The 22313-nt window shown below is 35.8% G+C and overlaps 1 protein-coding gene across 1 annotated transcript in view; it reads left to right on the forward strand.

Annotated features, from left to right (window-relative positions):
• PolE1 (DNA polymerase epsilon catalytic subunit 1) overlaps window positions 1-22313 on the forward strand; it is a 650197-nt gene that overhangs the window by 509340 nt on the left and 118544 nt on the right. Inside the window, 3 exon segments of the mRNA XM_090380641.1 lie at window positions 580-664; window positions 15987-16190; window positions 21230-21307. Coding sequence (XP_090236767.1) covers window positions 580-664; window positions 15987-16190; window positions 21230-21307 — 367 coding nt within the window.

A 22313-nucleotide genomic window follows, 5' to 3' on the forward strand; every position in this document is an offset into this window, starting at 1 on the left:
TCCTTACGTTTTACTAAAGCACATTTCTGGAGGTCACTACCATAAAACAATAAAAGCAATTTGCAGTTTCTGGTTTATTGGTGGTTCCTGCTAGTGGAGTCTGATATAAATGGGTAGTAGAAGTCGATCTAATTACATTTGCCATAATACCAATAGCTGGAATTCTGTGGGTTTTTATGTTATTATGTTAAATGTGTTTTCCCTTCCACGAAATCATAAAAACAAATAAATTTTCAGAATTTTCTCTTCATTCCTACTGTGTTGTGTTCAGTTGGGGTGATTCAGCTGCATTCGACTACCATTTCTTGTAAACACAAAGGCGAATCGTGCATAAGCGAATTATGTTCGTGTTATATGCAACATCGTTCCCCCATTTATAAATTGTGTATGATCGAATTCGTGTAATGTAATGTAAACATGTGTTATACGAGGATTGACTGTATTAATAAAATTAATGAATAATAATTTATCAAATGGTTGTCTTTCTAAATGAACATTAATTTGTGGATGTTTAAATTATAGTTAATTTATTAGTTAGTTAATATTTTCTTTCTATTTAATGAAATCTAAAACTTACAGGTGGCTGTGTTCTCCCCAAGCATTATTCTATGAACCTGCACTGAAACGTATTCTTAACAACTTAATGAAAAAATTATTCACTCAGGTAATGGTAAAATATTCAAAAAAAAAACAAAAAAAACCGGAATTAAATAAAATTTTAATTAAAATTAAATCTGCTTCAGCCCTTTTCATAAGGCTCTTAATGTTATCAGTTTTAAAAAAACTTTTTACAGATCATATTGATTTGAAGCTTGTTTCTTACTAAATTGCCATAACATTTAGCCCAAGTACATCTTAATAGCAGCACAGTATTCTTATTTATTTCATTCATCATCTCTCATTGTTTAGATTAGTACATTCTGTAAATTGTATGCATTGTATGATTTATAACTATGTATGTGTTTATATATATATATATATATATATATTTAAATAATGACAAAAGTTCAAAAATATAATAAAATAAACAAATATTAAGCTTTCATTAGAGGCAACAACATGCACATCCTCCATATGAAGCCAAGATATATCCAATATTTCAAAATAAAATAAAATAAAACATAAGACAGCAGTATGGCAAAAACTGTAGAGCGAAAATTAACATAAAAATAACCCAAAATAAAACAAATGAACAGGAATGGGAAAGTAAAGGTAAGACATAAACAGTAGCCAAAAAACCCCTATATAATTTAGCACTTTAAATCCAATTAATAAAACCGATATAATTTAAAATATGCCAATTACATAATAATTTAGCGGTACTACCCCCTTCATAAGGTACCAGTTCTGAAAGACGTGAAATATCACCAAAAAGGTTAAAGGAACTACTAAAAGGAAACAAAAAATCAAAATAATTGACTGACCATTATGCCCCATATCGACAGGGGACCACGAGGCCAATAATGGTCGTGGAATCGCTGCATTTCAATTGCTATACAAATCATCACAAAGGCGAAAAGATCAAAGAATCAAACAACCCATTCCTCCCCTGATCGATCCACCAATGCAGAGGATTTGCACGGCGGTGGTCCTTATGCAGTGAAATATAAATTATAGAACAGGCAGCACTCTAGAGCAGAGCCACACCACTGACATAATGTAAGCTGAACCAGCTTATATAAAAGAAAAAGGAAAATAGATGGCGGCACAGGCGCTGCTTAATTAGCATATCAACCCACTACTATTAGCATTAGCATTAGTAGAGGCATTTGATGCAAGAAAGCAAGCTTATGCAGCATCAGCCAAAAAAAAAAAAAAAAAAAAAAAGTAACATAAATAAATAAAAATAACCACTTCCTCTTCACCCCTCTGTTCGTTCGAAATACCTGTCCAGCTGAGCCTTAAACTTATTTAGGCTATCAACTTCCACGACAAGGGATGGAAGTCTGTTCCACCTACCAACCACCCGCTGGCTAAAGGCAAATTTCCGCACGTCTATCCTACATCTGTCTTTCCTCAATTTGAATTTATGCCCTCTCAGGTGATTTTTCTGAGCTAGAGGAAGAATCCCATCAGCATTGAGCATGCTTAAACCATTCAAGGCTTTATACACCTCTATCAGATCACCTCGCTGGTGCCTAGTCTCCAGACACTGTAATTTGCAAAACTTAAGCCTTTCTTCGTAAGAGCACCCCTTTGTTCCATTCACTAATCTTGTTGCCCTTCTCTGTACTCGTTCCAGCAGCTCTACATCCTTCTTGAAATGAGGCCTCCAGACCTGTATACAGTACTCTAGGTGTGGCCCGACCATTGCCTTATACAATGGAATAATCACCTCCTTATCCCTGCTGGAAAAATTCCTGTATATCATTGACAATACTCCATGAGCTACTCTTGCAGCCCGTCTGCACTGCTCAGAGAACTTCATATCTGCCTGCACAATCACCCCCAAGTCCCTTTCATTCTCTACCACTGTCAGTGTAGTACCACAGAGTTGATACGTTGCTCTGGGGTTGCTGTTTCCCATGTGTAGTACTTTACATTTGTCAATGTTAAACTTCATTTGCCACCTCTCAGCCCATCTGCTCAACCTTTCCAGATCCTGTTGCAGTAGCATAGTGTCAGTAGTGTCCTTGACAACCCTGCCAACCTTTGTATCATCTGCAAACTTGGACATTAAGCTTGATATACCATCATCAATATCATTTATAAATACAGAAAACAACAATGGACCCAACACTGAGCCCTGAGGGACTCCACTAATAACATTAGTCCACGATGAGCAGTGTCCATTGATTACCACTCTCTGTCTTCTCCCCCTCAACCACCCCTTTATCCATAGCAGCAATTTGCCTCCAATGTCACACTGCTCCAATTTGTGTAGCAGTCTTCCATGTGCAACAGTATCAAAAGCCTTTCTAAGATCCAAGTATATAATATCAAAGTTATTCCCTGCATCCAGTTCTTTTGTGACTGCATCATAGTATCCAATCAAGTTGGTCAGGCAAGACTTCCCCTTAACAAAACCATGCTGTGTCTGAGCTATAACTGAAGTCTTGTCTAAATGATCCTGCAGTGCTTCTTTAACCAGTGCCTCCATTAATTTTCCTGGAACAGAAGTTAAGCTCACAGGTCTATAATTACTTGTGTCAGCCTTTGATCCTCCTTTGTGAATTGGGGTCACATTTGCACATTTCCAGTCTATGGGTACCTCCCCTGAGTCCAAGGAAGCTCTCATAATTATGGCTAAGGGTTTGCTTACTTCCTTTGCTGCCTCCTTTAATATAACTGGATAGATCCCATCCACCCCGGGTGCCTTTCTTGTGTTTATCTTCAACAGTTTCTCCTCCACTTTACTCCCAGTTATTTCAAGATTCTGTAGCTTACTGCTAGAGTTGAATACACCTCTGGTATTCCCTTTGCTGAATAACTCCTCATGTGTGAATGTCGATGCAAAATATTCATTTAGTTTGTTAGCTACCTGAGCAGGATCATCAACAGTTGACCCATCAATATCAAGTGGACCAATCTGATTCATCCCCTTCCTTCTAGAGTTTACATAAGTAAAGAACTCTTTGCTGTTTTTCTTTGCATCCCTTGCCAAGGATTTCTCGTAATCTGCCTTTGCCTGCCTAACCTCCTTTGTAACTTGGTTGCATATCAACTTGTATCTATCATAGGCTTCTGTGTCATGTGTTAATTTGTAAGTATCCCATGCATTTTTCTTCTCTGCCATATGCCTCATTAGTTCATCTGACATCCATTTTGGCCTAAACCTTGAACAATATTTCTTAGTTGGTATGTAAAGCCTAGTAGCTTCCAAGATAAGTTCTTTGAATGCTTCCCATTTTGAATTTGCTGTTGGTAACATCATCAGTTGGTCCCACTGTATAGAATTTAAATACTGTCTCAGTCCATCGTAGTCGCCTTTACGGAAGCAATAACCCTTCCCTTTACCTCTGATTGTAGTTACCTCTTTGAGTAAATCCCACATCAGCACACTGTGATCACTGCCACCTAGTGGTTCCTTTATCTGCAGATTCTTAATGCATGAAGAATCACTGCTGATAATCAAATCAAGAGTATTACTCCCTCTAGTTGCCTCCCGAACATGCTGATGTAGAAAACAATCATCCAATAAATCCACAAAAGCTCTGCTAGTGCGTGAGTAACCAGCCCCCAAATTCCAGTCAATATCTGGGAAATTAAAATCTCCCATTATAAGACTCTCTGATTTACTGGCCCACTCTATTTCCCTGTACAGTTCCTTATTATACTCATCAGAGTCATTAGGCCTATAGCACACTCCTACTCTCAATTTTGATCTCCCAATGCTTATGTCACACCAAACTGACTCAACACTGCACTGTCCAGCGATGTCGACTGGCTTCACTTCCTTGGATTTTATGTGTTTCTTAACTAAGAGCATAACCCCTCCCCCCTTCCTATCCAGTCTATCCTTTCTGTAGACGTTGTACTCCCCAAATTGCAGTTCTGCATCCCTTATATCTGTGTGACACCACGTCTCTGATATCCCAACAATATCTGCCTTTGATGTTTTGAGCAATACCTCAAATTCATCAAATTTATTTACTAAACTCCTAGCATTGGTGTACACGCAAGTATACCTGCACCTGTTTCTATTCTTAGCTACCCTAACACAACCCATGTGTTTACTTGTACCGCCATGGCTCCCAGCAGTCTCTGAAATACCATGCATCTTGTTTTTCAGGCTTCTGCTCATTCTAATAGAAGCAGTGCAAGAATCTCTTTCACCTCTGCCAGTGGCTACTGTCAATCTATTGGTCTTTGTCTCCCCCCAAGCTAGCAGTTTTCCGACCCACCTAACAATGCCTCGATAGCATCAGCAAATATTCTTGCACCCTTTCTATTTAAGTGTATCCCATCCCTGTAGAAGCAATCTCTCCTGTTAACAAGTACAGTCCAGGCTGAAAAAAATTCTACCCCTTGAGCTTTGCACAATCTTTCCAGGGCCGAATTGATCGACAAGGCTCTCATCATATGCTCCCTCCTATCGTGTCTGGGCAGAATTGCAGACACTTTCAAATTCAACCCTAATTCTCGGCTTTTGTTCAACAGTGACCTGTACTTGTTAAGTAATTCTGCCGGTCTCCTACTCTTAATATTATTAGTGCCAACGTGTACAACTATATCACCTTTTGTGCCCTTAAAAGATGATATTCGCTCTACAACGTCATCAACCTTTGCCCCTGGCAGACATACCCTGGTCCTGTTCCACCTATCTTTTTTACAAAGCATGTTCCCCGTTGCCCTGACAATAGAGTCACCAACAACTACTAGTTCCTTCGGGACCAGCGCATTCTGCCTTGGGGGTTGTCTCTGTGTCACGCGATGCCCAAGTGCAAGCTCTGGCGTTGATGTGGGCAGCTGAGAGCTTGATGGGCCCCTCAATTTAGTTTCTTCGAGGGCATCCACCCTGTCCTTCAAGCTCTCATATAGGCCCACAAGAACGCCGAGTTGTTGCCTGATATCGATACTCCTTGCATCGCGCACACACAAAGACATCCCCCTTGGCAGTATCATGTCCCGTACCCGATTGCAGAGCAATCGGGTACGGGACATGATATTAAATAAAATTTTAATTAAAATTAAATCTCACCCAAGCATGGTACTAAGTACTATAGGTTCTAATACCTCTCATGTTTGGGGTTCACATAAAAAAAAAAAAAAAAAAAACTACTACCATTAAATTATATTTAAATAATGACAAAAGTTAAAATATAATAAAATAAACAAATATTAAGCTTTTATTAGAGGCAGCAACATGCACATCCTCTATATGAAGCCAAGATATATCCAATATTTCAAAATAAAATAAAACATAAGCCTGTAGTATGGCAAAAACTGTAGAGCGAAAATTAACATAAAAATAAAACAAACGAACGGGAACGGGAAAGTAAAGGTAAGACATAAACAGTAGCCGAAAACCCAATATATAATTTAGCACTTTAAATCCAATTAATAAAACTGATATAATTTAAAATATGCCAATTACATAATAATTTAGTGGTACCCCCCACCCCGTAAGGTACCAGTTCCGGAGATTGGCCTTGTGTCCTCTGTCGATATGGGGCACAATGTCTATTATTTTGTCAGTCTATTATTTTGATTTTTTGTTTTCTTTTAGTAGTTCCTTTAACCCTTTTTGGTGATATTTCACATCTTTCGGAACTTGAAGCGCCTCCTTAGCCAGGTGGGCAGGAGCAGCAGTGTGTAGCACACGCTTCTTGATTAAACCGGGGTTCGAGCCCGTGACCACCAAATAGGGAGGATGCGGAAAGGTCATGGAATGACCACCGTATATCCCCGTAGCAATATGGCCTTAGTTGTTAATGCTCCTAAAAATAACAAATAACAATAACAACTTTCAGAACTGGTACCTTATGAGGGGGGAAGTACCGCTAAATTATTATGTAATTGGCATATTTTAAATTATATCAGTTTTATTAATTGGATTTAAAGTGCTAAATTATATAGGGGTTTTTTGGCTACTGTTTATCTCTTACCTTTACTTTCCCGTTCGTTTGTTTTATTTTGGGTTATTTTTATGTTAATTTTCGCTCTACAGTTTTTGGTATACTACTGGCTTATGTTCTATTTTATTTTATTTTGAAATATTGGATATACAGGGTGTATCGTAAATAGTGGTCCAGAGTAAAGGAGTCAGTACACTGTGTTCTTAGGTATCACGTACAGGAATTTCAGTTACTTTTAGTCAAGATTCGCAAAGATTAAATTTTTTGCGAAACAACCTCCCTGAGTTATTGAGAGATGTCAACCAAGAAATACGAGACACAATGTGGCTGCAGAATGATGGTTGCCCCGCTCACTTCGCTGTTATTGTACGAGAACATTTAAATCAAACTTTTCCACAAAGATGGATTGGGCGGTTAGGCCCAATTTTATGGCCACCACGTTCATCGGATCTACAAAGGTCTACAAAGAGGAAATCACTTCTGTCGAACAATTGCGTCAAAGGATTCAAACAGCGGCTGAAGAAATTAATGCAAACGGATTTGCTCGCAGACTCAAACGATCTTTTATTCGGCGATGCAGAGCATGCATCACCGCTAATGGTGGCCATTTTGAGCATTTCGTTTAGTTGAAATAAATAGTTAATTTGAAAAGAATGTTTTATTTCAAAAAACCCAATCAAAGAACTTAAAATAAAAAATTTTGAATCCAAAATATCTTAGGCAATTAAGCTGCTTTTTGTTTTAAATGCCAATAACTTTTTTTTCTGAACTGTTAGCAATTAATGTTGTACCATTTTAGAATCTTGATTTAATAATGATTTTTTTAAATTAATGGGCACTGACAGTGTAGTACATTTTTTTTAGACAATATGCACCTAAAGTCACATGACTTTTTGGAGATGAGTATCGAAATAGGAAAAAAATGAATTTCTTTAAAAACCTTTGACTTTAAATTAGTCGAATGTATTTGTTTACGATAGTGCACCTATTCAGGAGTAATAATAAAAAAACAGAATTCAAAAATATTGATATTTGTTGAAATTATAGGCAAATTAGTGATGCAAGACACAGAAATTTAAAAAAAAAATTAAATTTATTTTTTTCCGAGAATCTTGACTAAAAGTAACTGAAATTCCTGTACGTGATACCTAAGAACACAGTGTACCGACTCCTTTACTCTGGACCACTATTTACGATACACCCTGTATATATATATATTTTTTTTTTTTTTTTTAGTTTATTATTTATCATACTTTCACATTATTTTAAATTCTTGATTTACACTTTCAGAGATCAGTTCAACAACTGTCAAGGTCTCCTTTCTATAGTAATGGGATTTGCAACCATGAACTACCTGAGCCTAACTATATCTTTATACTTCCCTTGCTATTTACTTTTTGTTTACTCTTTGTCTTATTTCTTGTGAGCTAGTTTCATGAATGTGTATCGAGAAACTATTTTCTTCCTATATTAACTTTTTTCACCTTCACAAAGTTTTCAGCACTTTTTCTTGCTGCTTTTTTCATTGCCCAGCTTCTTATCTATGCTGATTTGTATATTTATCCTGAATTTATCTTCCCCTCCCTGCTAGAGGTAAATTCAGCACCACCACTCATACAGAACTATTTAAAAGCTATTTGAAACAGTGGGTTGTTGTTATTTGGTTTTTTAGGAGCATTAGCAACTAAGGCCATATTGCTCCGGGATATGCGGTGGTCATTCCCTGACCTTTCCACATCCTCCGTTTGGTGGTGACGGGCTCAAACCCCGGTCTAATCAAGAAGCGTGTGCTACGCACTGCTGCTCCTTCCCACCTGGCTACGGAGGCGCCCTGAAACAGTGGGAAGGTGTCCAAGAGGTACAAATGGTGATAACCCAGTGTGAGATGTTACAATAATGATGCCAATGTACAAACTTCACTTTGTTTAAAAAATTCAGCTATGCAGTAATGATGTAAATGCACTAACTAATGTCATAGTTTGAGTTTTACTTAATTTGAGGCTTTCTGCCCTAAAACATTATTAGTGTTGGTTTTAATTTCCTCCACTGCTTAATTTATACTAAATTATTTATCTCATGTAATTTTAACTTCAACCTTCATTGGTCTATATTTTATATCCACAACAGAGATGAGACCTGATATCCTTGTTTTTTATTCAACCTTGATGATTGGCTCTTGAAAAGTGACACCAAGGTTGTTTGTTATGGACAGTATCCAGAAATAGTTTCTTTTAAACTATTATACAAATTTGTATTTGTTTTGATAAAAATACAATTTATTTACTTGAAGTCACAGTGCACCTATTCAGGAGTAATAATAAAAAAACAGAATTCAAAAATATTGATATTTGTTGAAATTATAGGCAAATTAGTGATGCAAGACACAGAAATTTAAAAAAAAAATTAAATTTATTTTTTTCCGAGAATCTTGACTAAAAGTAACTGAAATTCCTGTACGTGATACCTAAGAACACAGTGTACCGACTCCTTTACTCTGGACCACTATTTACGATACACCCTGTATATATATATATTTTTTTTTTTTTTTTTAGTTTATTATTTATCATACTTTCACATTATTTTAAATTCTTGATTTACACTTTCAGAGATCAGTTCAACAACTGTCAAGGTCTCCTTTCTATAGTAATGGGATTTGCAACCATGAACTACCTGAGCCTAACTATATCTTTATACTTCCCTTGCTATTTACTTTTTGTTTACTCTTTGTCTTATTTCTTGTGAGCTAGTTTCATGAATGTGTATCGAGAAACTATTTTCTTCCTATATTAACTTTTTTCACCTTCACAAAGTTTTCAGCACTTTTTCTTGCTGCTTTTTTCATTGCCCAGCTTCTTATCTATGCTGATTTGTATATTTATCCTGAATTTATCTTCCCCTCCCTGCTAGAGGTAAATTCAGCACCACCACTCATACAGAACTATTTAAAAGCTATTTGAAACAGTGGGTTGTTGTTATTTGGTTTTTTAGGAGCATTAGCAACTAAGGCCATATTGCTCCGGGATATGCGGTGGTCATTCCCTGACCTTTCCACATCCTCCGTTTGGTGGTGACGGGCTCAAACCCCGGTCTAATCAAGAAGCGTGTGCTACGCACTGCTGCTCCTTCCCACCTGGCTACGGAGGCGCCCTGAAACAGTGGGAAGGTGTCCAAGAGGTACAAATGGTGATAACCCAGTGTGAGATGTTACAATAATGATGCCAATGTACAAACTTCACTTTGTTTAAAAAATTCAGCTATGCAGTAATGATGTAAATGCACTAACTAATGTCATAGTTTGAGTTTTACTTAATTTGAGGCTTTCTGCCCTAAAACATTATTAGTGTTGGTTTTAATTTCCTCCACTGCTTAATTTATACTAAATTATTTATCTCATGTAATTTTAACTTCAACCTTCATTGGTCTATATTTTATATCCACAACAGAGATGAGACCTGATATCCTTGTTTTTTATTCAACCTTGATGATTGGCTCTTGAAAAGTGACACCAAGGTTGTTTGTTATGGACAGTATCCAGAAATAGTTTCTTTTAAACTATTATACAAATTTGTATTTGTTTTGATAAAAATACAATTTATTTACTTGAAGTCACAGTGGACAAAAATGTTGTTAAAAGTTGTAAATAATACTGCTTATGGATTCTTTTATTACTCCATTATTTTAGCATTAGCATTAGCACATGATGCAAGAAAGCAAGTTATATAGCATCAGCCAAAAAAAAAAAAAACCTTTTATTTCACCCATCCCCTCGCTCCAAATGTTTTTCAAGTTCTGCCTTGAATCTATTTAACCTATTAACTTCTATGACAGATGGAAGTTTGTTCCAGCAATCAACCACCCACTAGCTAAAGGCAAACTTCTACACATCTATCCTACAACTGTCTTTCCTCAATTTGCATTTATGCCCTCTCAGGCGATTATTCTGAGCAAGAGGAAGAATCCCATCAGCATTGAGCATGCATACCCAAACCGTTCAAGGCTTTATACACCTCAATCAGATCACCTTGCAGTTGCCTTGTCTCAAGACACTGTAATTTTCAAAACTTAAGCCTTTCTTCGTAAGAACTAATCTTGTTGCCCTTCTTTGTACTTATTCGAACAGCTCTACATCCTTCTTAAAATGAGGCCTCCAGACCTGTATACAGTACTCAAGTGTGGCCTGATCATTGCCTTATACAAGGGGATAATCACCTCCTTCTCCCTTCTATAAAAATTCCTGTATATCATTGACAAGACACCATGAGCTACCCTTTCAGACCATCTGCACTGCTCAGAAAACTTCATATCTGCCTACACAAGTACCCCCACATCCTTTTCACTCTTCATCACTGTCAGTGTAATACCACACAGTTGATATGTTACTCTGGGGTTACTGCTTCCCATATGCAGTACTTTACATTTGTCAATGTTCAACTTCGGTTTTCACCTCTCAGCCCATCTGCTCAACTTTTCTAGACCCTGTTGCAACAGTGTACTGTCATTAGTGTCATTAACAACCCTGCCGACCTTTGTATCATCTGCAAACTTGGACATTAAGCCTGCTATACCATCATCAATATCATTGATGAATACAGAGAACAACAGTGGACCCAATACTGAACCCTGGGGGGGGGATTCCACTAATAACATTAGTCCACAAAGAGCACTGCCTATTGATTACCACTCTCTCTCTTCTCCCACTCAACCATCCCTTTATCCATAGCAGCAATTTAACTCCAATGCCACACTGCCCCAATCTGCGCAGCAGTCTTCCACGTGCAACAGTATGAAAAGCCTTTCTAAAATTTAAATATATGATATCAAAATTATTCTTTGCATCCAGTTCCTTTGTGATTACATCATAGTATCCAATCAAATTGGTCAGACAAGACTTCCCCTTAACAAACCCATGCTGTGTACGAGCTATAACTGAAGTCTTGTCTAGATCCTGCAATGCTTCCTTAATTTCTCTGCACAACTGTTCATTGTGCTCATCAGGGTCATTAGGCCTATAACATACTCTTACTCTCATTTTCCTTGTTCCAGTGTTTATGTCACACCAAACAGACTCAACATTGCTCTCTCCAACTGTGTCAACTTGATGCACTTCCTTCGATTTTATGTGTTTCTTAACTAACAGCATAACCCCTCCTCCCTTCCTACCCCTTTCTGTCCTCTCTATACACATTATACTCCCCAAATTCTAATTCTGCACTGCTTATATGTGTGATACCATGTCTCTGAAATCCCATGTCTCTGATCAAGACATCAAAGGCAGATATCTGCCTTTGATGTCTTGATCAGCACTTCAAATTCATCAATTTTATTTATTATACTTCTAGCATTAGTGTACATGCAAGTATACATAGACTTGTTCTTACTCTTAGTTACCCTAACATAGCCCATGTATTATCTTGTTCCATAATGACTCCCAATTTAATGTGCTGCTGCTCATTACAATAGAAGCAGTGCAAGAATCACTTTCGCCTCTGCCCACTGCTACTGTTACTCTTTTAGACTGTGCATCCCTCTAATCTTGCAGTTTCCCGACCCACCTAACACTGCTCAATAGCATCAGGAAATATTCTTGCACCCTTTCTATTTAAGTGTATCCCATCCCTGTAGAAGCAGTCTCGCCTTTTAGCAAGCACAGACCCTTCTGAAAAAAATTCTATCCCACGAGCCTTGCACAATCTGTCCTGGGCTGAATTGATTCAGAAGGCTCTCATCATATACTCCTTCGTATTGTATCTGATTAGAATTGCAGACACTTTCAAATTTAACCCTGACTTGCGACTTTTTTCCAGCATTGACCTGTACTTGTTAAGTAAATCTGCAGATCTTTTACTGTTAAGGTCATTAGTGCTAACATTTAAAACAATATCACCTTTTGTGCCCTTAAAAGATGATATCTGCCCTACAATGTCATCAATTTTTGCCTCTGGCAGACTTATCCTGGTCCTGTTCCACCTATCCTTTTTGAATAATATATTCCCCGTCTCCCTGACAATAGAGCCACCGACAATAACTAGTTCCTGTGGGACCAGTGTATTCTGCCTTGGAGATTGCCTCTGTGTTGCTTGATGCACAGGAGTGAACTCTGGCATTGAGTTGGGCAGCTAAGAGCTAGATGGGTCCCTCATATTAATTTCTTCGACGGCATATACCGTACACTTGAAACTCCATAAACTCCCATCAGAACGCTGAGTTGGCGCCCAATTTCTTCACAGTCTCTGCACCCAGCACACGCAAAGACATCCTCCTTGGCTGTATTATGTCCTGTTCTAGACAGGTCTGCAAACATTTCGCGCATTGTTTTTGACTGTGATGCATTGAGGAATCGCTCCCTTCGGTTCCCCTACGAGCCACAGCACTCTGGCTATTCTTTGAACGCCCTTTGCTGCTCTAATCTGGGTCATGATTCCGTTAAGTGTAATTTAATTAACAATGAACTTCAACATGATTAATAAATTTTACTGATCAATTGAGAATATTATAGTAATCTAACAGATTTCTAATACTTGTTACGTTTTTCGCTATCTAGTTTTACGTTAACCTTACGCTATTCCATATTGTATTACAATGGCAGCAAGTTGCGAACGTAAAATCTATGGAGACTAAGTATTAACTTTTAAAATCACTATCTAATTTCAAACATAACCACAGCTTGGCTAGAACTATAAAGCTACTTATAGAAAATAATTTAGTATAACAATTAAGTCAATAAAATGTAGTGTTCGCCAGAGCTTCTGTGAGTCTGTGCGACAAATTTTACAAAGACCTTCCTTTTCCCTGATTTGGCATCTTCATGCAGAATTTGACAAATTGTCTCCTTATTCATATTCACCTCATCAGCCATTATTCTGAGAGTCAAACAACAATCACTTTCCACAATATCCCAAATTTTGCAGCTGGATCATTGGGTTTAAGCGAACATCCTCATGTTCATCTTTGAACCACTCATTCCATTCAGACACAGTGGTACAACTTAACTTTTCATCGCCATAAATGGTTTTTAACATTTCCTACATTACTGTTCAGATTTTTCCGGTTTAAAATAAATATTTTTATTTGTTAATTGCTCCATTGCAAAATTGTTACACAAATTGTTAACACTTATGACGAAACTGGTTGGAACCTGTCAGTTGACTGGACAATCTCTGTACCACCAGAAATTGTTGGAGAAAGTGGCATGTTGTAGTAGAACTATAATGTATCACTTTCATTTATTTTAAAACTCAATGAAGATGACTGCAACAGCACCAGTCAACTTTATTGCTATGCCTTGTAGCTCTAGAATTTTTTGAATTGAATTTTGAATTTGAATTTAAAAAAAAAAATAATCACTAACAATATTGAAATAAGCAAAAAACTTTTCATGATATATTCAAAAATTGCTGTACAAAGTTTTGTCAGAACTTCACAAAGTTACAAACATAATATTTCTCTGCATGTTTTACCAAATGTTGATGTTAGGTTTTAGGTGCATCAGCAACTGAGACCATATTGTGCTGTGTGTATTATTTCTGTACATGCATTTGTTCATGGACTGATTTGTGTGTTGTGTAGCCTAAAATCTCTGGTATAACTTGGAAAAACCTCCTTCCACCTGAGATCAGCTAACTGCAGGCTCGATTGAAGAAACCTTTAGAAATTCCTCCACAACAATAATTAAGTCTACAAGAACAGGACTTGTTGTTGTTATTTGGTTTTTAGGAGCATTAGCAACTAAGGCCATATTGCTCGGGGGATATGCGGTGGTCATTCCCTGACCTTTCCGCATCGTCTGTATTTGGTGGTGACGGGCTCGAACCCCGGTCTAATCAAGAAGCGTGTGCTACGCACTGCTGCTCCTTCCTACCTGGCTATGGAGGCGCCTGGCCAAGAACAGGACTTAAATATTACTATATTATTACTGTGAACTTGTGCACTTACTGGGTGATAATGATAATCAAATTGTATTTGATTTATTAATAAAATAAAATTTGATTATCATTTATTTTCTCCAATCAAGCAACATCTAAAATCAAATTTTAGCTCTGCACACAAAGCAGGTTACTTTTAATTACGATTTATTATATTTCATAATGATACACATAATTTTCCTTGTCCAGTGTTCAAGCCCAGACCTCTACAGACAAGTGACAAGACCCCTTTGATATACTTATTAATATACAGTAAACCCCCGCTATTTGCGGTATCTGTATTCGCGGTCGCTGATTTAAAATAAAATAAAACCTTAAAAAATGTGAATTTTAAAGCGCCGTGAATATTTTCTGCCATAAAAACACATGGGTGTGGCTAAAATTATCTTCCCGGTCAAAACAGTGCTCAGTGGGTGGGGGGGGTGACAAAATCGCAAGCGTGGATGTTTCTCGCTAATCCTTGTTCAGTATGTGTTATGCGCTTGTCATGGAAGGTTTCGTCGTTTGCTTTTAATTTATATGCTTATAAATTGAATAAATTTGTTAATTTGCATTGATATGCTTACAAAAGTGATAAATCTACCGTTTTGCAGTGTAAAACAGACTTTTTCGAGTGTGTTAATGGAAGAAAGTGACTTTATTTGGACAAGTTCTTTCTAACCCGTACAAAAATATGGCTACGAATAACAAGGGAAATGTGAAAAGATCAAAGGTGGTGACATTAGCAAATAAAATTGAGTTATTAGATAAAATTTCTAATGGTGAAAGTGACTCCTCAGTGGCAAAACATTATAAAATCAATGAGTCAATGGTACGATCAATCAAGAAATCGGAAGAAAAAATCGCCGTAGTGTCCGTGAAAACGCGCTAATTGCTTCAAAAATTTGCTCTGTAACTCGTGAAGTTAAATTAAAAAAAATGGAAAAAGCTTTAAATCTGTGTATAGAAGACCGAACTCAAAATAAAATTCTGTTAAGTTCACTCATCATTCGTGAAAAGGCAAAACACCTTTATCAACACTTTAGCGAAACTGGTGATAGCACTGACGGGATAACTTTTTTTGGCTAGCAAAGACGCTGGTTTGAAAGATTTGTTTGAAATTTCTAATAAATATTACATTTAATATTAAATTGTTTCTTATTTTCATTTCGATGCCATATGCTTACATTTCACTATGTACTGTCTATGTACATAGTCATATTATGAAGGTACATATAATACATACATAGACAAAATTTTAGACTAGTTTTTCTTATATATTTCATATTTTGGAATGGAACTCCTTTATTACCATGGGAACCATAACTCAGTATTTGCGTTTTCGGTATTTGCGGCATTTCTCAGGAACATAACCCAGGGTTTACTGTACTTAATAAGTATATAAATAAGTATATCAAAGAATTAATATACTTATTTATTTGTTTAATTTTATTTGATTAATTTATAAGTAGTTAAAACATATGCATCTCTGTTTTGTTTAATTCATTTCTGTAACTAATGCTTAAGTAAATCTTATTCTTTATTTATTGTTATTTTATTTTTCTAGCTTGTTTCTGTATTCAAACACCTTGGTGCAACTGTTGTCCATGCTACCTACAATAGATTTATTATATGTACCAAGCGCCACAGAGCAGCTGATGCTCTTGCGTATATTGAATTTATAAATGGAAGTATCCGTAGTAGAGAAATATTTCATGGTTTAGAAATAAGGCCCACTACATATTGGGAGTATTTGTTATGGCTGAATCCTGTAAGTACTTAAAAATTTATAATTTAAAATTAAAATATAAAAAAAAATTCCAATAATAAATAAAAAATTGACTGAAAGCTAAATTATTTATTTATTACGGCAAACTTTTCCACTTACTTGAGCAGTAATAATAATCAAATTTAGCTCTTCACACAAAGCAGATTACTTTAAAATATGGTTTATTGTATTTCATGATGATACACAAAAAAATATCCAAGAGCAGGTGCACAGTGTGCTCTACACCAGTGCTACTCAAAGTGTGGTCCGCAGACTGGTGCCAGTCCTCGAACTGTTTGTTACCAGTCTGCAATGAATTGGAAATTGGCCGCGGATGTTAGCAGTCCCCAATGATTTGTCCGTTACTGGTTCGTGGGATTTGTATTTTACAAAAGTACCGGTCCGCAACGGATTGGAAATAAAAGAAACTGGTCCTTCACTACAGATAGTTTCAGAAGCGCTGCTCTACACCATTCAGTTTTTTTTTTTCAGGGGGGGGGGTGAAAGGCAAGAATTGCGTGTTTTTTAATTTATTCATTATTCTGACACTATAGTGGATGATAAGAACAATTAATTCCTTTAGAAATGGCAGTCTTATTATAAAAACACATTACAGGTAATTCTTGACTTTACAAGTTAATTTGTTCTAGCGCGCGCTTGTAAAGCGGGAATTTATTTCACATAGACATAACGTTAAAAAAAGGGTTACGTTCTCAACAATGAAATTAGTTAGCTAATTAGTTTATGTTTAAAAAATGATTGATTTATCCAAAGAAATGAAAACATAGCCTGTAAAATCAAGCAAATTATAATAATAGAGAAATTATTTTCAACTTACAAATGTTAAAGAACGTTTATTTTTCATCATCGACTAAATGCACACTCGTAGATCACTCATTATTGTTTTTTATATGATTGAAGATTTCAGTAAAGGAGAAACACATTTCACCATAATAACGTAAAAAACCACACAATTCCAGCTATTGGTATTTTTGCATATTCAAGAAGATCGAGTTTACTACCCATTTATAATTGCGTGCAGTAACAGAAAAGCCCAATAAATCGGAAGGTCCAAATTGTTTTTATTGTTTTATGGTCGTGATCTCCAGAAAGGTGCGTGCTTTAGAAAAATATCAGAAAGGCGTTTAAAATTGGTTTTTATAATGGAACATATGATAACGATGAAAGGGTTGTGCATTTTAATGATTTGAATTGGTAATTAATACAATTTACAAACCACGCTTACGACCTTTTATATGGCCTTAAGGTCATGCTCGTGATCTTAAAAATTACATTTTAGGGAGATAAGTAGCTAAGTTATACAGCAAAATCAACTTCTGAGATCTTGAAATGGATTATCAAAAAACAATGTGTTATTGGGTTCACATTATGATATTTTAACAATACAATGGTGTCTCTGGAACGGAATAATGTCATAAAGCTGGGTACACTGTACTCTGTAGCTATGCACGTGGTTTGAAATGCATTATTTATGAATGTTTAACATTTTTTGCGATTAATGTTCACATTTTCGATTTTGTTGATACTTGATACTTGGGGAAAAAAAACTCATAAACCTGAGAACTCGTAAAGCAAGAACTGCCTGTACTTCTTGACTGTCTCATTTCCACTGCAGAGTGACCTGAGAAACCTGAGAAAATCAATGCTAAATTTGGAAAAATCAACACACGAGCAAGTGCACTATGTAGATGAACATGAATTCTTCATGGAATTTTATGGCTCTACTTCTCTAATTAAAAAACCTAATAGTAATGCAGAACATTTTACAGGAAGTTTGCTTTTATTCTGGATTTCAGTTGGGTTGCTATATTTATCAGGTATGAATGTATGTGTAATTTTTTTTAAATGTTGATCAACCAGATTTATCAATATGTCTCGTACCCACTGTTAGTGGCTGTGATTCTATTCATATGCAGTGCAGAGAACAGCATATGCCGAGCACATGATCTAATAAGCATATTATTCAAGGTAGATTATGCAAAATAGATTACATGCAGTCCTATAAGGCAGTTTTATAATATCATGTCTATCTTGTATAATATCATGCATGTGTATAGGTTTGTGTATTGCAGCATAAGCCTCAAGCTTCCTTGCACTTAATTCATCATAACTTTTAGGATATTAACATTCTTTCACCTTTCACATATCTACTACACTTCCTTTTCTACTGTCCTCACCCTTCTAGTTACTGGCATTTTGTGTAATTTTCACATCCATGTATGCATGCTTTATTCAATATATTAATGCAAACTTATATATACTTTTGCATCCTTTAATGCTGCTTTGCATATTTAGGTGCATCTGTCATACCAGACTTATTAATCTTTCATCAACGGAAACATTTTCATCCACTGTAACTTTTTAAAAAAATTACATTTAATATATATATATACACAGTAGGCCCTCGATTTAACAGGCTAATTGAGGGAAGGAGTGTCTGCTATTGCCAGAAGTCTGTTAAATCGAATGTATTTTAAAAACATATATTAATAACGAACTTACAATGTACAGGATGTATTAAAACATTATTATAATGTACATTGAGTAATTTATACTAAAAACATCTGTTAAAAATATAAAAATAAATTTATGACAGGAACCAAACTTTATTTTATTTAAACACGTCAAAAACTATACAATGTAAATAATGGAGTGTTTCCACTACTTTTTGTTTTTTTTTTCCCCTTAAAGCTCATACAAAGTTGTTTTCAATGTGAACATTAGTTTTTTTCATTTAAATCCATTTTAGAGGGAAAAAATACTTTAAAATTCTTAAACTTCATTGAATAAAAAACATACAAAAAAATGTTAGAAAAAGATACATAATATTCAATATTAATATGAACTTAATTGAAAGAATCACAATTTTCAGAGTCAGAAACAACTGTCATATGGAGAGAGAGGTGTTAATTCCTTGCTGGTAGAGGTGGTCTTGAAGAAATCATCAAGTTTCAGTTGCCTTACACCTTGGTGCTGCTTCCTTATTACTGTAGATCGAAATTCTCTAAAATGTTCATAATAAGGATGCACATCAGGATCTGATAATGATTCAATATAATGTATGATGTCATCTGTATATTGTCTTATAACAGACAATTTAGGATGATGTGCAACTGATTCCTCATCTTTGTCATCATAATCATCATCCTCCTCTTGTTCTCCATGAAGAACATTTTCCACAATCTCTCCCTCAGAAAAAAATTGATAGCCCAGATTGCTTTCATCATTTTTGAGCCACTGTTCCACATCATTCTCAGTTGCATTTTTGTTGCCGGCCCTCAGAAGAGTGTCCCGAAAATTAGACTCCTCAACTCCCTCAAAGTCCATTCCAAGTTCTGTGTCATACAACAACTTCCAAGCATTGGCCAAGGTAGTGGTGATCTTCATATCTCTCCACACAGCTGCTAAGTTGAAGATAGCAGATCTGATGTTATATGCATGTAAATTTTGCCATGTCCTGTTGCCTCTTGTATCTTTTTCTGCATCTTCTGTTTCTTCCAAAACAACCATCACCTCTTCCAAAAAAATTCTTCTTGTACAACCTCTTACAAGCAACGATTACACCCTGATCCATCGGATGTGTCAGTGAAGTATGTTAGGAGGTGAAAAAATATATTTAATTCTCCCATCCTTGCTAACTAACCTCTCAGCATTAGGGTGAGCAGGTGCATTATCTAGCAGTAAAACAACCTTTATTTTATTAGAAGGAATTTTCAGCACATCAGACTGATGTGCGACACTATCAGATATAAATAGGGTATAAATTTTTCCTTTAGGACAGGAATTTTTTGTCTGTTAAATCGAGGGCCTACTGTATATATATATAAAATATAATACCAAAGAGTTAAAACAGGAGAAATAGTGGAAAATAAAAATAAACTCAATATGGCAAATGCATCAAAGCAGCAGCAATGGATGCAGATGTATATATATGTATATTATAATAAATGAGACATAAAAATCAAGATTGCAGTGTAAGTTACACATAAAGCCAAAGGCCAGAAGGAAGAAGATAGCTGAAATATTAGAAAACGTAGGTTGAATTAAAGAAATTAAAATGTAAAAACCTGTAAAAAAAAATATAGAATTAAATTAAATTACATCAGAATACCAAATAAAGGTAACGGCAGCTGACGTCAGATAAGTGTGGGCAAATTTGGCTATAATTCAAATCGGGGAAGTAGAGCACATATGCAATTAAAAAAAAAAATTAAATCTGATGTCAGTCAAAGTAAACATTGATACACATGATCAGGTATTTCTTCGGGGGAATACACCTGACCATGCATCAAAGGACTGCGTTTCCATACTTGCCCATAGCTGTGTAAGAGAAAATTTAAGAATAAAAATGTGATTGAAAAGGAAAAGCTGCATACCTCTCACAAAGTATAGACAAGGTAGTCCCTACACAGTGTTTATATTGAAAGTAAAATTAAAACTAGGTGTAAAATTATTAAGTACAAAATGAAAGCATAAAAAATCTGTACCTGAGATACAGTAAAGAAAGGGCTGGAAATGACAGTATGAAATAGTCTTCATTTTTGGAATATTTTGTTTCTTTTTATATCTCGATACACTTATATTTCAAAATTGATTATAGAGGTCACTGGTTGTTGCCAGATATGGGACTGAAATTGAAGAAATTCTGTGGAATTTGGATTTAGAAGTAGAACATTTTTTTATTATTTTTTTAAACTGTGATTTTATATTTGACAGTAATTCAACACTAATGTTGAACAGTCTTATTTTTTTGAAAAAATTGCATTGTATACATAAATGCTATTTTTTCAACATGTGAAAAAAAATAGAACATAGCATGTGAAATGAGGACAGCAATTCTTTCCTCTTGTAATTACTCTAAGTTAAAAAACAAGTAATTGTTAAAAAAATTCACAATTAATAATTATAAATTTTATAAATCAGTTTTCATTAATTGTTTTCTTAAAATTTTGTCATCTTAAGAAGAATGTTGTTATTGGAAAATTAATAGGTATGTGATGAATAAGTATATATATTTTTAGGCAAATTATGGTGGTGTGAAGGGTAAAGATGAAAGTGAAAAATCTTTAGATGATTCATCAGAAGATAATGATACTGAAGTAACTAAAATCAGTGATAAGAGTTTGCATAGTATAGACCTTGAGGATGAGAGTGAAGACAGAGATGAAAAGGGTGATGCAGATCAAGAGGTAAAATGTCACTTTAATATATATTTTGATAAAAGGGGCCAATAAAACACATTATATATTTTTTCATCATTTTTTTTTTTTTTCTTTTGTAGGGGCTATGAAAATATGCCATTTAAAATCAACAATTAGTAAAGTGGCAACCTAAGTGTATGCTAACATAAGACTCCTTAATGTTTGGCTTATTGCTTGAGGAGTGAAGGAGTAATGAACACTATTGATTTACACAATTGAACACTCTTATACCATGTTAAAAGAATTCTTGCAAGCTCAACAAGCAGTGCTGAAGAGGTGCCAGCTGCTACCTACATGCCTGCAAAAATTAAAATTAAAAATCAAACTGTCAAAGAAAAATAAATAAAATAAAAAAAATTAGAATCAATGAGCAGGGGCCTACACTCCCCCAATAAAAAGTGGCATGATGGGCTGTTGTAAATGCTGTTTATGTGCGTGCACACACACACACACACACACACACACACACACACACACACACACACACACACACACACACACGGCGCCTCTGTAGCTAGGTGGGCAGGAGCAGCAGTGCGTAGCACACACTTCTTGATTAGACCAGGGTTTGAACCCATGCCCACCAAATACAGAGGATGCGGAAAGGTCAGGGAATGACCACTGCATATCTCCGGAGCAATATGTCCTTAGTTGCTAATGCTCCTAAAAACCAAATAACAAATAACAAACACACACACAGCTTCCGTAGCCAGGTAGGCAGGAGCAGCAGTGCGTAGCACACGCTTCTTGATTAGACCAGGGTTCGAGCCCGTCACCACCAAATACGGAGGATGCGGAAAGGTCAGGGAATGACCACCGCATATCCCGGAGCAATATGGCCTTAGTTGCTAATGCTCCTAAACAAAACAAAAACAAAAAAAAAAAAAAAAAAAAAGAAAGAAAG

This window comes from Mastigoproctus giganteus, chromosome 9 (genome assembly GCF_048544385.1).
Source record: "Mastigoproctus giganteus isolate SK-2022 chromosome 9, ASM4854438v1, whole genome shotgun sequence".
Taxonomy (NCBI): domain Eukaryota; kingdom Metazoa; phylum Arthropoda; class Arachnida; order Uropygi; family Thelyphonidae; genus Mastigoproctus; species Mastigoproctus giganteus.